General features: G+C 38.5%; 1 protein-coding gene across 8 annotated transcripts in view; it reads left to right on the top strand.

The window, feature by feature from the left end:
• myo18ab (myosin XVIIIAb) overlaps window positions 1-15,948 on the top strand; it is a 149,194-nt gene that overhangs the window by 107,041 nt on the left and 26,205 nt on the right. For all 8 annotated transcript variants that reach the window (XM_039622625.1, XM_039622629.1, XM_039622628.1 and 5 more), the window contains 13 exons: window positions 1,249-1,392; window positions 2,220-2,309; window positions 3,055-3,174; window positions 4,696-4,807; window positions 6,187-6,314; window positions 7,268-7,422; window positions 7,591-7,714; window positions 8,254-8,361; window positions 8,544-8,636; window positions 9,287-9,397; window positions 11,636-11,740; window positions 12,420-12,566; window positions 13,072-13,185. In XM_039622625.1, coding sequence (XP_039478559.1) covers window positions 1,249-1,392; window positions 2,220-2,309; window positions 3,055-3,174; window positions 4,696-4,807; window positions 6,187-6,314; window positions 7,268-7,422; window positions 7,591-7,714; window positions 8,254-8,361; window positions 8,544-8,636; window positions 9,287-9,397; window positions 11,636-11,740; window positions 12,420-12,566; window positions 13,072-13,185 — 1,551 coding nt within the window. The remainder of the gene's footprint in view (window positions 1-1,248; window positions 1,393-2,219; window positions 2,310-3,054; window positions 3,175-4,695; window positions 4,808-6,186; window positions 6,315-7,267; window positions 7,423-7,590; window positions 7,715-8,253; window positions 8,362-8,543; window positions 8,637-9,286; window positions 9,398-11,635; window positions 11,741-12,419; window positions 12,567-13,071; window positions 13,186-15,948) is intronic.

Raw genomic sequence — 15,948 nt, forward strand, 5'->3', positions numbered from 1 at the left:
ATCACAATGAAACACTGGAAGTGATGTGACTTATTCAAATCTTTAGCGCTCTTCTAAAGATCTCTTCCTCTTTGCTTCATAGCATTCTTCAGTGGTCAGAACTTCTCACAAACCTTCAATCATACCTCCAAAACACTGAAGCTGAAATACCTGTCATCTCCCTTTACAGCATAAACCTGTCATAGCAATCTAAGTTATGTTTCAAGTATTATAAGTAGTAACACTTTAACACAACACCTGCCAGAATGGGCCATTTTGATTGTGACCTGTTATTGAAGAAGTTAAGTTGTTCATTTTCATGTTATTTTTTTTCTAGTTTAAGCGAAGTTTGGCAAAATAAGTATTTAAATGTCAAATGTGTTTTTAATGTCAATATCTTTGCTTATGAACAGAAATTATCAAGAGGTTAACCTATATATACATTTTAAAAAATGACCTGTTTTGCAAGTATCTTTTTGATTCTGCCTTTATAGTACCCACTATGTGTTCTACATTATAATCAATGCAGTTCTTTTTGGCCACTTTACATATCTTTATGGAACTGTTATCATATTATATTTGTTGTACTTTCTGCTGCCCTCTTGGCCAGATGCTTCCGTGAGTGTTTATACCTGGATAAGTGAAGGATATATAAAAGTCACTTTGCCAAAAGTGATTGCAGCTTCTACCTGGTGACAGGAATATTCTTTTACCTCAAAATGGCTTCATATCATTTGAGAGATCACTTTTTGCATGATCCATTCATCCATTTATTTAACTACAATCATTATATATTTATATTTGTCTATCACATTTAGCTTACTCTGGCTCATGTTACAGCATCCTTCATAACAAAAAGTGCTGCTAGGCAACCCTTTGTACTGCAATAGTGGTTTTGCATTAATTTCTATGGGGTCAAAACGACCCCCTTGGTGGTTTTACTGTTAAACATTTTATAGTAAACTGACATTTCAAAATGTTGTGACACTTTCATGTGTGGGCGATGATCCTTAGAATGAATTCTTGCCTTTGTGTTGGAACTGGAGTTGAAAGTTTATGACCACTGTAATTACAGCTGACCATTAGATGTTACTGGTAGGATCTGTCTTTGAGGCTTTGAAGCTTTAAATCTCTTTTTGGTACAAGGAGGAACAAATCTCAGTCTCCCCACATAGTACTTTTTTGGTTATCTTCCTTTTTGCATCTGTTAATACTTTCATTGTTCAGTTTTGTGGTCTTTTTCTTAATGTTGTTGTATTTGTGTGACAGATTCAGGATCTGGCAATCCGCTGCATCCAGAAGAACATAAAGAAGAATCGTGGTGTCAAAGACTGGCCGTGGTGGAAGCTGTTCACCACTGTCAGACCTCTGATAGAGGTGCAGCTCACTGAGGAACAGATCCGTGGCAAGGATGTAAGTTTAAGCACATGAACACATACAGAGTTACCACACTGGTGGTACATGCCTGGTACGTATCTTAAATAAAGCCGTTATTTAGTCAGTTAAACATCATATCCATTTGCTAACATCTGAGTTGATGGGTCGCCACCGCAGATAGCCCTGCATGTTTGATTTTGGAGTTTTAAACTGGATACCCTTCTTGGTGCAGCCCTAAAGGGGACATTATTATCATTATTATTGTTATTTTTAATTAAAACACATGATTCAGTTTAGCGAAATTGAGAAAAGCATTATTATTAAATTAAGTGTATTTTCACAGTGCACTAACATGTACGTGACAGGCTACTATAAAATACCATATCGCAGATCGAATTCGGACAGTCAGCATTTTCTATGCAAGCTTGTCATCTATGGAACACACTTTCCACAAAATCAAATCAATTACAGAATTGAGTCTTTTACAGGTCAAAGGTTACTTAAGGGTAAATCAGTGCTGTAGTCTTTTTAATTAATCATTTTATACTTTTACAAGTATCCATACTTTTCAAAATAATTTTTATTTTTTCCCCAGCTTTTCTGCTTTTTGGGCTTGTTTTTTAAAAGCTGCGTTTCACACTGAATTCTTTATAGTTTTTTTTAATCATAGCGCAATATGGTTTTAAGTAATTGAGTTTTGTAATTTGTTTGTGTATTGTGAATGTAAAAGCCAGACAAGCGCTGAAAATGAGCAACACGTGCAGCACATCAGTTTCGTGCTCCATATTGGAACTTTATTAAACTGCATTGTCCCTTTTAAATACATAAATAAATAAAACCATCTTTTGCATATTCCCTATCAGGAAGAGATCCAGCAACTCAAGCAGAAGCTAGAGAAGGTAGAGAAAGAGAGGAATGAGCTGAGACTCAACAGTGACCGTCTCGAGAGCCGGGTAAAAATATACACACACACACACACACACACACACACACACACACACACACACAATGGGAGATTTGAGTTACTCCTAAAAATAATCAATAGAATTCTTAAAATTTGGGATTAACACATTTAAAATTGTTACCGTATTTCTCAAGTCTCAGCAGATAGCTAATCTCTGTTATTGCATGAACTTGATAAACTTGAAGGAAACAAAAAGTGCAGGTGGTTCTCTGGAGTGATGTTTGCTAACATTGGTCATCTGCATTCCTACAGAGATACAGATTTAACTACTGAGTATAATTTCTATGATTTATGATAAGTGATGATGATAATTGTTAACTGTGTTTTAACAGGGTTATGATCCATTTCTGCTCAGTGAAAACAGAAGTCTTTTTCTTGAAAAACATTTACATTTTTAAGTGACCCAAACCTCTGAGCTGGAGTGTTCAGCATGGTTCTTCCTTTGTCCCCTCTAAAATTCTTAACATTTGGCCTTGTTGTTCTTATACCATCCTCCTATGACATAAAGACAAATGACAACTGAAATATAGCTTCTTTCTTTAGCAAGGCTTAGTTAGCATTAGTCAATCAGTTCTCATTTTTTACTTATCAGGTCTCAGATGATACCCTGTCTATTAGCTCCTAACAACAAATTTTACAATCTCCGAACTGACCCTAAAATAAAATCTCACAATTTTTGAGAGTTCTTCCAAGCATTAATACAAGATTTGTCAATATTCACACTTAATCTTCAGATCACAGAGCTGTCAGCAGAGCTGGCTGATGAGCGCAACACTGGGGAATCTGCCTCCCAGTTGCTGGAGACAGAAACTTCTGAGAGACTGCGTCTGGAGAAGGACATGAAGGACCTGCAGGTAAAGATGGAAACATACACACATGCATGCACACTGGAGAAAAGTGTTGTCTCCAGCTACTATAATGCTGTATTTCTGGGCTACCTCATTTTGACTTCTACTTTGAGGTGAGCGTATTATTCACCCAGCTCAGAAAACTTGATATTTGGGCTTGTGAATGCACTTCATATTCAGGAGAGGAACACTCCTGAATTTGCACTGCTTACCTACAGTTTGTGGTTTGCAGCATGGGCCCCTTGAGCCAGGTAACAAAATGACTTCGCGTGTCTGTCCCATAATTATTCTTGTACCGTTGCTTTGACCGTGTAATGAAATTGGACATTTTTGCTCATGCATTGCAACATATACTGAATGTTGTGGTAGCAGTGTTTTTGACTGTTATTTGTATTTCATAACTGCCATTTTTGCAATAATAAATCAGATGACAAAAGAACAACAGCTTCATATTCGCACATGGGTAGTAATGTTAAGCAGTCATGACATTTACTGCTGAATTGGCTCACTGTCTATTCAGTAAAAGAGCCTAGATACCTGAAATGTTCATCAAATAAGAAACAAACTACCCAGTTTTAAGAAAATGAGACTTTCAACTTTAAATAATTACACAACTAAAAACTAGTCTTTTGCTGTGTGTGGCGGGGCCTACAGAATTTGTTTGACCCAAAGGGGCTTTGGTAATGCTTCTTTGTCAATGACCAACGGACAGAGAAAGAATGTTGAAATCAGTTTGGGTATAAGCAGTAGGAGAGTAAGAGCGAGGAAGGTAAGGCTAACTTGGTTTAGTCAGGGATGGTGGATATACTGGACAAAAGATGTTGAACTGCCAACAGGAGGAAGATAGGATGATCACAGAGAAGACTCAAGGATGTGCAGACGATTGATGCAAAAGAAGATGATAGAATGAAATTGAAGTAGATGATACCTAAAGGGAGAAGCAGAAAGAAGAAAATAAATAAGAACATGTGTTATATTTTAATGTAGCCAAAGTCCAAGCACTGTTAAAGTAATATTTTTCACCCAGACCCAGTTCTGACCTTCTCTTAGTGGTGGCTGTAGCTCAGGTGGTAGAGCAGGTCACCTACTGATCGGAAGGTTGGTGGTTCGATTCCTGGCTTCCCCTAGTCTGCATGCCAAATATCCTTGGGCAAGATATTAACCCCAAATTGCTCTCCGATGCATCCATCGGAGTATGAATGTGTGTGAATGTTAGCTAAAAGAATCACTTAGACAAATGTGCTTGTGCGAATGGGTGAATGCACAAGTTGTGTAAAGCACTTTGAGTGCTCAGAAGAGTAGAAAAGCGCTATATAAGAACCAGACCATTTACCATTCTCTGAGCTGTGAGCAAAATTATGTTAAGGGGACCCTTCACCTGACCCATGAGCCATGTAAACTTTTACACACAGTTAAAAGTGCTACTCCAGTCTTAACACTGTAATGGACCTTTTCAAAACCACCTTCTTGATTAATCTTTGTAGAGTTTTGTTGCCATTGTTATAGAAGCTGCTTGTCATCCACCAGGTCAAATTTGACAGCATGAAGAAAGAGATGGAGTCTATGGAGATGGAGGTGATGGAGGCTCGACTCATCCGTGCTTCTGAACTCAGTGGAGAGGTGGAAGATGATGAGACAGGTTAGACACGACCTCCCCAGCACAACAGTACTTATCAATCAGGACATAGTGACACCGATCAGTCCTAGGTGTCAAGCTTCTTGTCACTAAATCAAATGAGCTACACAGTTCCAAAGCCTGTTTGTACTTCTATAGATTTATAATTGCATGCAATAATTCACTGTCTCTCATTTTTATGGTTGAGCCCCGTCAATACTAAGAGCTACATTTTAGTAAACCTATACAGTTGTTTTTGTAACTATTTTAAGGTCTATGAGGGTGTACTACTGCAGCATCATTATATCTTGTATGTAATGTAACAAAGGAAAAAACCCCAACAAGGAACGTTAGTGGTTGCTACAGTTTCTCTTTCAGCAATTCTATCTTTCGCTTGAGGCTTTCTAAATACCTCAAACAAAATTAACACTTGACAGTCTCTGCACAAACTCACATCATCAAATCTTTCTTGTGGTTTGTGTTATGTTTTCTGTTCCCTAAATGGACTGTACTTCACATACCCCCGCACAGCTGTTACAGTACCAGTTATTCCAGACTGTTAGAAAAACCCAGTGTGTGTTCTTTAGTGGGGGTGCAGGAACCGCAGGGGTAATGTCCAATCGATGCTTTGACAAAAGCCAAGAAAAATCCAATGTGAAGAAGTACATTAGAGATGGATTGGTTCAACGCAAGAAGGGAAGCAAGGACTCAGTTCATGACGCCCTGCAGGCCTGCTGCCAGCCGTCTTTGTGTGGCCTGCAGACTTTGTGAAAGAAGAATTGATTCCTCAGTGTCTCCATCTTGCAACAGCTTTTCACGTTTGTACTACAGTAAAGGAAAAATGATGTAGCACCAAACTCATGGAGGGGTATTTATGCAGGACCGAAGTACATTCAGTACCTGTAGGTTGCTCCTCGTGGCTATAACTGACAATTGTATAGGTCTTACTAAAGTGCAGTTCAGAGTATTGAGGTTTGTTGGTAAAATAAGAGAATGTTGAATTAATGGACACTGGACAATACCCTGAAGACGCTCTATAGGGTTTAGTCAGGTAACAGTGTTATTACTGTGCTTGACTGACCAGCTAGGTCAGTCAAGCACAGTAATAACACTGTCACTGTGGGCATTTGCTAAGTCCTGTTGGAAAAGGAAATCTGCATTTCAATTAAGCTTTACAATAGATGTATGAATTGCTTTAAGATATCCTTGGAAATGTTTTGCCGTAGACTAAGCAGGGTTGAATTTAGTTCTTAGCATCTAAATGTTTTTATTCTCAGCCTTTCAGAATGTCTTTTATGGCTAGATACAGTAAATACATGTGTGGTAGTGAGTACATGGGGTAGCACTTGCAGCACAAGTGACAGAGCACATGATGTAGACAATAAAAGTACGAAATATCACAGGAGGAGAGTGGAGGCTGAAGTATGAGCGAGCAATCAGGGAGATCGAATTCACTAAGAAGAGACTGCAGCAGGAGCTTGATGACAAACTGGAGGTGGAGCAGCAGAACAAGCGGCAGCTGGAGAGGAGGGTGAGTGGACACTGATACATATTTATGAACAGAATTCAACTTCTTGTTTACAGTAAAATCTCAGGCTTTATCTTAATTATCTGATTCTGATTTCCTCATTTTATTACAAAAACTGTTCAGTTATGTATATTCCGACAAGATCAGGTCTCTTAATAATGTGTCGTACCAAAACATGCTACACATACTTTCATGGCTCCGAGATAACAAGGGTATAACAACAAAGCTGGTTAGTTTTAAACACATTAAGAATGGAATGAATTATTTCAGGTGATGATGTCATGAAGCTGTTTAAGTTTTTAACAGAAGTGTGCATAGCTGTCATTAATGCAAACTGTGACTACTTTAAGGAATCGACAGTAAGAAAGATGATTTACTTTGTTCACACTTTGCTGCTTGATGCAAAATTTTGTCTTTTTTATTTTGCTGCCTTTATTATTATTTCTCTGTGTCACCATGCTAGGAGCCCTAGAAAAGGAGAAGATTCATTCATGTATTTAATACATTCATACAAGGGAAACACATGAGGAATTTGTATAATTGTGTGGAAAATATAACCACTGTTTTCCTCGAATCTGCCCTTTTTCACTGTAGTTCCTGATGCACCAACTGAGCCAGATTAGTGTGCTGATTTCTTAACTTTTATCAAGTGGAAAAAAGTTAGCGTTCATCCTTCAGCTTCACTGTGCTAATGTTATGCTAACGTAGCTGTTTTGCTAGCGATCACGTAGCACGTCATTATATACCAGCTAGTCCAACTTCAGTAACCCTACAAAAGTCACTGCTGTTTAGTTTTCTGTCTTCATTTATGTTGGAAGTGATAGCAGACCTGTACGTTTTAATTTTTCAGAAATCTCTCAGAGCATGTTATATCATGTTTAGGTGGAAGCTAGCGAGCTAACTTTATGCATTCATCAAACAGGCTTCTTAACATATTGAGGATACTTTTTGTGCAGATCAGTGACCTGGAGGCTGATTATGAGGAGTCTCAGCGAAATATCCAGCAGCTGAAGAAGAAAGCCCAGCGACTGACAGCTGAGCTGCAGGACACTAAACTTCACCTGGAGGGTCAGCAGAGCCGCAACCATGATTTGGAGAAGAAGCAGAGGAAGTCAGTACACAAACACATGTAGTCAGGTTTTACCTGTCATGTCATCACACAGTTCTATTACTTTACCTACCTCTGCCTGGTTCCTGCAGGGCCCATTAGTAATGGTGTAATAACAACAGTAATTGTAAAGAAATTACAGTGTTTTATGTGTGTGTGTGTTTTTGAAAGGTTTGACAGTGAGCTGAGTGCAGCCCAGGATGAGGTGCAGAGGGAGAGAAGCCTGAGGGAGAAACTGGCTCGAGAGAAAGACGTGCTGACCGGAGAGGTCTTTGGCCTCCGGCAGCAGCTGGAGGTCTGTGTCTCTGTGGTCTACACTGTGGCACGTTGCTTTAGAGAGGGGTTTTTTCTTTTCTTAGGACTTGGTGCGTTATTTGTGAGTTATTTAGTGTCAGATACCCCAGCATTTTAAATTTAAATATCCAGCATCCTATTCATATTTAGATTTTGTATTTACTCTGTCACTTACTGTCTTTGAGCAGTAAAGACAATCACTATGTTTAGATGAGCATGTGTCATCATTGTGAGTTTAATATGATCCAAGATTGTACATTTTTATTCTAATTGTATTTCTAACTCATGCCAAGTCTACAGTTTTTTCCCATGGAAACTTGTAGCTCTTGATTGCAGTTTTAATATATTGTAAAGACCTTCAGGTTCATACTATGCTTGTTAAAGAGAACAAGCTTGTAATTTTAACTTGTAATTGTAACTTCCCTTTTGTGTGTGTCCACTTTGTGGCTATGTGTAGAGCAGAGTATCTCAACTTTCCCCCATCGTGCACATGTGGCAGTTCCCTTTTCTGTGTTCTGATTCTAATCACCTGTCCTGCAGGACAAGGACCTGGAAGCTTGCGCAGTCAACCTGAAGCTGGAGCAGCTGGAGGCCGAGGTGCAGGATCTCAACTCCCAAGAATCAAAGGATGAGGCATCACTGGCCAAGGTCTTTCCTATTCCTTTTTTAGTTAGTCATACCATCCACTCCATCTGTTTGTGCCAGTGCACACCCACAAAAAATCAAAACTGTTCTTTGTCTGTTCAACTAAAATAGATATATTATGCTGCATTAATATATTAATTGAATATCAAGTATTCATGTTGGAACATCGTTATTTTTCTATGCAGGTGAAAAAGCAGCTTCGTGATCTAGAGGCAAAGGTGAAAGACCAAGAAGAAGAGCTTGATGAGCAGGCTGGTACCATCCAGATGTTGGAGCAGGTACACACAAAAAAGGAAAAAACTAAAAAAACTCCAGTTAAAGCTGTATTTTTTCTTAGTAAAAACATTTTATTTATATTCCCAAAAAGTTGAATCTGTTCATCTGGACGTAGCGTTTTCAGTGGAAGAAATGTTTCATCACTCATCCAAGTGGCCAAGTCACTTTCTCGGGCCATGAAGTTATCCAAGTGATGTCATTTGTGACGAAACATTTCTCCCACTGAAAACACTACGTCCATATGAACAGGAGCAGCTTTTTGGGATTTCCTTAACTGGATGATTGACCATGCATCAAGACATTTTAAGGCTATTTTTAGACTAGTATTAAGGCTAGTAGTCATGCTTTTTAGACTACAAAGATGATAGTTTGGAACAAAAAGGACATTAGAAGAGTGCATCCACATCCAAGTCCAATATCCTGCAACTTTAAAGAAAGTTATCAAAATCTGCAGTAAGATTTAATGATTCTTGTTTCTGTACACATTCAACTCCTTCTGAAAGTCATGCTAGTATATTGCTAGTATATTTTGTGAAATATGAATGGCATTGGACACATACCTCCATCAAGGCAAAGATGGAACATTAACATTATGCTTCTTTAAGCCACAGTGAGTCCAGAGCATCTAACATCTGGTCTGTCTTTCTTTCAGGGTAAGCTACGTCTTGAGATGGAGATGGAGCGCTTGCGTCAAACCCATTCCAAGGAGATTGAGAGCAAAGATGAGGAAGTGGAGGAGATCAGACAATCATGTAGCAAAAAGGTGAGAAAGTGCTTTTTCACATTTTTTAACACTTGTTAGCAAGTGTTTAGGAGAAGCAGGATTAAAATTTGTGGTTTGGGGCACAGCTAGAGACTAGATCTGGAGACACTGATGGAGAAATTAGCAGTAAGGGCATGCACAGCAAAGGATAAATGAAATGATGACAAAAATATGACAAGATCCAATCATACTCCTATCTAGGGCTGCCACAAACGATTATTTTGATAGTCGACTAGTCACCGATTATTTTTGCGATTAGTCGACTAATCAGATCATGCATCCATTGGACGTAAAACGTACAGCTTATTGCACCAGCATGCATCTGCTCTTATATAACTATCATTAGCTTACAGCTTTAAGTGTTTAAGGTATGTGCTAACTAAAAATAAAGACAAGATGGTAGTTTATTAAATTTTAATGAAATTTGCAGATTGTTTCGGTGAAGTTTAATAAACTCCTTGCTATCTAAAATATAACGGGACACTGGAGTATATATACTTGAGCATCTCACACTCCTGATAATCAGTTGTCTGCTTGACGTTTATTCAGCTGTGTATAAACTATAACTTTAATCTCAGGCAAACCGATTTACTCAGGAACAAATAAAATACTAAAAAAAAAACCAAACAATAACATTTAACAAGTTATCTAAGTGACTTCTATATGTTTAACCTGAATAGCGAAAGACGGAGGTGGGTTTGAAAACGATTTGCCGGGAGTCCGGTGTTCTCACGAGCCTTGCCCCCGGCTAGCTATCGAGCTAGTGGGTAACAGACGTCTCCGAAAACGTCGGAGCGCTTTTGAAAATATGTGGTGTCTTGATAAACTGAGCAGATACTTGAGGTTTACACAGTTACATTCTCGCCTGAAAATATGTTAAACGTTTATTTTGTGACCCAGAAAGAATAATAAGAGTAATATTAAAACTAACTAGCTGCCGCCATTGTTGGAAACTGAGCTGGGCTGCGCTATGAGTTCTGGGACAGAGCTACTTCTTCTTCTTCGGGATTTAACAGCAGCTGGCACTCTTGTACATGCAGTGCTGCCATCTTCTGTTTCAGTCCGTTATTACACTCTTAAATCCTACTACTTATTCCTGCATCTTTTGTGATCTTACAAAGCTTCAAACGACGCGTCGACTATTAAATCAGTCGTCGACGATTTTGATAGTCGACGTAATCGTGACTAGTCGACTAATCGTGGCAGCCCTACTCCTATCAATTCAGTGTTGTTTATGGGAGGTTTCTAGACACCACAGAAAACCATAGAGCTTCCATGTACCCTGTTTTAAATGTTTTTCCTTCATGCTTGATTTTGTGTGTTTCCTGACTTGACTGTGTGTGCATATTTCTATTAGGTGCACAGCACTTCAGAGAACAGCATTTGTTTTTAAATGTGCAATAGAATTAAAAATGGTGGATTTGACTTGACTCACAGGATAGGATCAATGTGTAATTAATCAAAACCTTACTAATAGCCTTCACTTCTTGAAATACTCTGAAAAGTTTGAGAAGAAAGTCCTTTCTTTTTTGAGATTATAATCTTAACTCACGAAGAATCCAGAAACTAGCAAGACGAATTAAAAGACACAAGATGGTAAATGGACTGGTGCTAGTACCTGCCTCATTCACCCATTCGCACTCATTCATATAAGCAACGTGCACCTAAATGCTGTTGTATCTTGTCCAAGGATACTTTGGCCCCATGTACACATGGGTGACAATGGGGGGGAAAAAGGTGTTTATACGGTGTTGGGCTATTACATTATTACATGTCACAAGAACAACTTCAGGTGCCCGTTTTGCTTTGGTTCTTTGCAGCTCATGGGACTCTGTGGGCTTAATGAGGCACCGTTTTCCCAAAAGTAATTCCCTCATTTGTCGTTTCAGTGATGGTGGTGGAGAGTGCTGTCAATCTTGTCCACAATTCTTCAATAAATGTTCAGTTGACAGTCTAATAGCTGAAGGCCATAGCACACGATTCCCACTGTTGGCATACTCAAACTGTTCAGTGACAGGGCATTATGATCCCAGTTTCACTTTGTATTGATTTGGAGTTACCTCTCTTTCTGCTAAGTGAACAAATTGAGCCAAACCATGCCAGTTGCAATTTACTTTGATTATTGCTAATCAATAAAAGCTGGCATGTGAAAATAATATGCTAATATGGTGACTGTGTAAAAGGTTGCTTGAACAGTTGCATTACGAGTGAAGCATCACTGTGTGTGTGTTTGTGTAGCTAAAACAAATGGAAGTCCAGCTTGAAGAGGAGTATGATGAGAAGCAGAAGGTGCTGAAAGAGAAGAGAGAGCTGGAGTCGAACTTTCTGTCTGTACAGGACCAGGTAAATACAATAAACACAGTACAATGCAACTGGAGCAGCACCCGTTAAAAAAAAAAGGAATTTATTTATTTATTTATTTTATTTTTTTTAAATATCTGACTTGTATGACCTGAGGTTTTAGGAAGATTTGGCCTTGTGGACCAAATCAGATATGTAAATTTTCTTCTGCTGATTGCAGATCCAATTTTGTATGAGCACAGGCAAATAAATTAAACTTAACAACTTTTCAATTTGTGTGAGGTGTTTATGTTTAAAATGAACTAGTACAATATGTGTAAGCTGTGTTATCAAGGATGTAAGCATCACCCGTTTCATGATATTTTTTTAGACTACATTTTTTAGACATTTTTGCAAATGTATGCTAAGGCAATAATTCATTTGTTTATTCAAACATATTCAAAACATTTGTAATGCAAAAAATATTGTCTTTAGTCAGAAAGAAAATACTGAGAAAGTTTATCTAGTAGTTAAAATTGTTAATTTCTTCATATGTATTGTTTCACTGTAGCCAAATTTAATTTATCAAATCAGAAATTTCAGTTTTTTCAGAAAGTTCTATGTATGCTAGATAATCTAAGGATTCTTCCTTTAATGATAAAACATACTGTGTGTTACTATAACTACCATAACTTGTCCCACTCAGTCGGTTGAGTCACACTTTGGTCATCTTGGTTCCCAGGTGAGAGGTGGTGACATAGAGGTTGAAAAGCGCTTGAGGAAGGACTTGAAGAGAACCAAGGCTTTGCTAGCAGATGCCCAGATCATGTTGGACCACATAAAGAATAACGCACCCAGCAAGAGGGAGATAGCCCAACTCAAGAATCAGGTACAGCCACAAAAAGACAACTTCATAAATTACTGACAGCAGCAGTTTCAAAAACATGGTATCATCTGTGGCTTGTGGAAAGATGGAAAGACCCCTAATCTAAGTAGATAGAAAACACCAAAGAAAGAAAGAAGTCAAATATTGACATCAGCCCATTTACATGTTAACACCTTTTATGCTCCTCTTATGGTAATTAGCATAATCTTGGATTATTTTTTGTGACAGTTTTTCAGGCTTTAAGCTGTAAAACACCCCCTGATGTAATTGAGTTATGACTCAAAGCATTAATGTCTGTGGCCTCACTTCAACTCCCCTGTGCCTTCTTACGGGACTGAACCGTCTGAAAACCTCTGATCCAAAGCAGAAGATTTTTCAAATAAAGCACAGCCACCTGGATTCTTGACTGGGACCAGAATCCATTAAAAAAACTGTAATATATCTACTGGAATACTAACTGTGAAGTCGACCTGAGCTCATTCTTTTCCTCAATGTCTGTGTGTTTCAGCTAGAGGAGTCGGAGTTCACCTGTGCAGCTGCAGTTAAAGCTAGAAAGTCCATGGAGGTGGAGATTGAAGACCTGCATGTTCAGATGGAGGACATCTCCAAAACGAAACAGGCGGTCAGTACAGCTCTCTAGCCTTTACAAGGAGAATTTTCAGCATGCAGTTTTAGATGAAGGTTAGGATTCATCCTAAGAAAAAGCTAAAGCTGTCTCAACCATGTAGGGCGTTTTCTTTAAGATTTCATAAGGCATAATATTTCATCTGTGCTGGTAGCGGGGTATCAGTAGATCTCTACTTCTAGCCAGAGATTAGTGACAGATTGAAGACATACCTGTTTCCTGTGAGACCCTCTGAGCTCATCTTACTCTTTCTGGTCCTCGTTTTTTTTCTTTTTTTTAATATATTTATATATAAAGAAAATATAATTTTCAAGAAGAGATTTCTTCTTCTTCTAAGGAGCCATTTTTAGCTCCTTAGTTTTTTTCTTAGTTTCCTCCTGTCAGAAACGCTCATAATCTGTTTTGACCTTTATATTTTCTGTCCTTTTTGGAATGACTTATCTTACGTTAAGCCCGGTTCCCATGGTAATCTGGTTTTCACACATCGGTCAAAGTGTCTTTTCTCCTTTCTCCCATGTTTCTCTTGCCTGTCATTTACTCTAGTCTTACTCTCTGTATCTGTGAAGTTTAATCTCCTTCTGGGTCTTCGCCTGCCTGTTAAAAAGAAACGACTGTCTATCACACAATGGTTGTTCATGTATTGCTAAAACCAATTTAAATAACAAAAAGATTAACTTTAATTTTAGGTGAATATTATGCCATTATAGTCAACCAAATCTTGGAAGGATGGATGGAATTAATGGACGGATGGCTTTACATATCAATACTTAATCATATAATTATATAATAACATTTTCCTTTGGCTTTTTATTAATCTGCTATACTTGTGAAGCTTTTTGCATGCCTGCTGCACACTTCTAGTCTTTTATTGATTTCATTGCACACTGTACTTGAAGCCAGATATAGAGAGGTGCAAGGTCAGCCATTTGTTTGCACTGAAGGTGGTTTGAAGAGTTTTAGCTTCTGGTAGTTTCTGCATTTTCACATAATCTCCATAGAGTGTTGCAGTGACTTATAGCTTAACTTCTTCTACATAATTCTTTATAGTCAATAAGCAAAAAAAATGAAATGAAAAAAGTAAAGAAATCAGTATAAATATATATTAATTACACTGCGTTACAGAAACAGCTGATCAGTTGAGTGATCAGTTGTAAGAATAGAAAAGTGTCATATAAATACCAGTTAATTCTAATACAGCTGTGTTCAGCTGTTTTTATTCTTTTATTCATGCTGCACTCTGCGAGGGTATTTTTAGCTTTCTGCATTCCTTCCTGCCTGGACGTGTAATATATTATTACTTCCAGTGCCCGATGTACCCTTTCCCCAGAGCAGTGGTGGAAAATCTTTTACTCCTCCCATGTTTGCTTATGGGTCCAAAAAAAGGTTTTACCTTTCATATTTTTAAATATTAATACAAAGATTTATTATTTACAATCTTCATCATCTAAATCTGCAAAATAATGAGCTAGTAAACGAGACAACAAGAAAAAAGCATAATTAATTTAGTGTTTCTAGTTCTCAGGTGAACTCATAACTGGGCTTGGTGAAAATAGCCACTGGCACGAACAGGCCAGCAGGCAGCTAGAAAACTGGCCCCACATGTTTTTTTTCCACAGGTTTCCACAGCAGTGAAGCCAGGGGCAGGTGCTTCGCAAAGTAGTTTTGTGCCAGATTTGCATCAGCAATGTGCATTCACAACAGTTTTGTAACAAAGTTGCAGCCTTTGTTATATCGAAATCACCATGAAAATAATAGAAACTAGAAAGGGAAAATTTCAGAAGAAATTTTATGTGTGCCTATGCCGCTGGTAATCAGTGTAGTTTGCCATTCATACAGCTACAGAGAGCAAAACTCAGCAGAGCAGCCATTCTCCACCATGAACTATGGTAAAAACAAACACCGCTCGCGCCTCACAGATGACAGCTTACAGTTTTGTGTAAAGATGAAGTTACTTCGTACAGCGCCGATTTGCAGACGCTGTGCACACAGGTTCATGAGCAGAAGTCCCATTGTACCACGGCAGATCCGACAATGTTTGCATGAACACGCTTTGAAGCATTACGTTATGGACCACTTTTCACACATGGTTTGTGTACCCAAACAGCCGGCTGTAGCTTTTCAACTCACAGCCCGACACACACCCAAAAAACAGCCGAGAGAGCACAGACTACGCCCGAGAGGCGTGATTGCAGGTGCCGCTCAGGTGGGTCCACCTCCCCTGCAGCGGCACTGCAGACCACGCCCCGCCACACACATGAAACACGTAAAATAAATATTTATGCACTTTTGCATTCACTTTTTGTTTTTTGTTATTTTTACACAGTGTTCTGAATGATGAACAATGGTCTACAGCCAATCTTGTGTATTATTATACAAACTTTGGTTGTAAGATTCAGATAACTATTTAATAAAAGCTAAATATTTTATATGAGAGTAAGAAAGAAAAGTATATCTTTGTGTCCACCTTTCTCTGTTAATGCCCTACCTGGCCCCCTGGCAAAAGCTTTGCTAGATCCGCCCCTGCACAGTTACCAGCTGTCAGCTACACAAAAAAAGGAGCTTGGTGTATATTTGTCTCTCAGAAACAGTTCATAACTTCCTTCAACTCATTCATGTCACCTAAGGGTAAACCTGTTTCTCCATCACCTGTTCAGCTCTGATGATTCAGTAAGGACATCTGGTTTGGAACAGCCGTTTTACAGCTGTGGCTGCAGCAAACATCAGCTGATACTAGAAATTAAAATCAAAAGAATTCTAACA

The sequence above is a fragment of the Oreochromis aureus genome, linkage group 14, assembly GCF_013358895.1.
Source record: "Oreochromis aureus strain Israel breed Guangdong linkage group 14, ZZ_aureus, whole genome shotgun sequence".
NCBI classification, from domain to species: domain Eukaryota; kingdom Metazoa; phylum Chordata; class Actinopteri; order Cichliformes; family Cichlidae; genus Oreochromis; species Oreochromis aureus.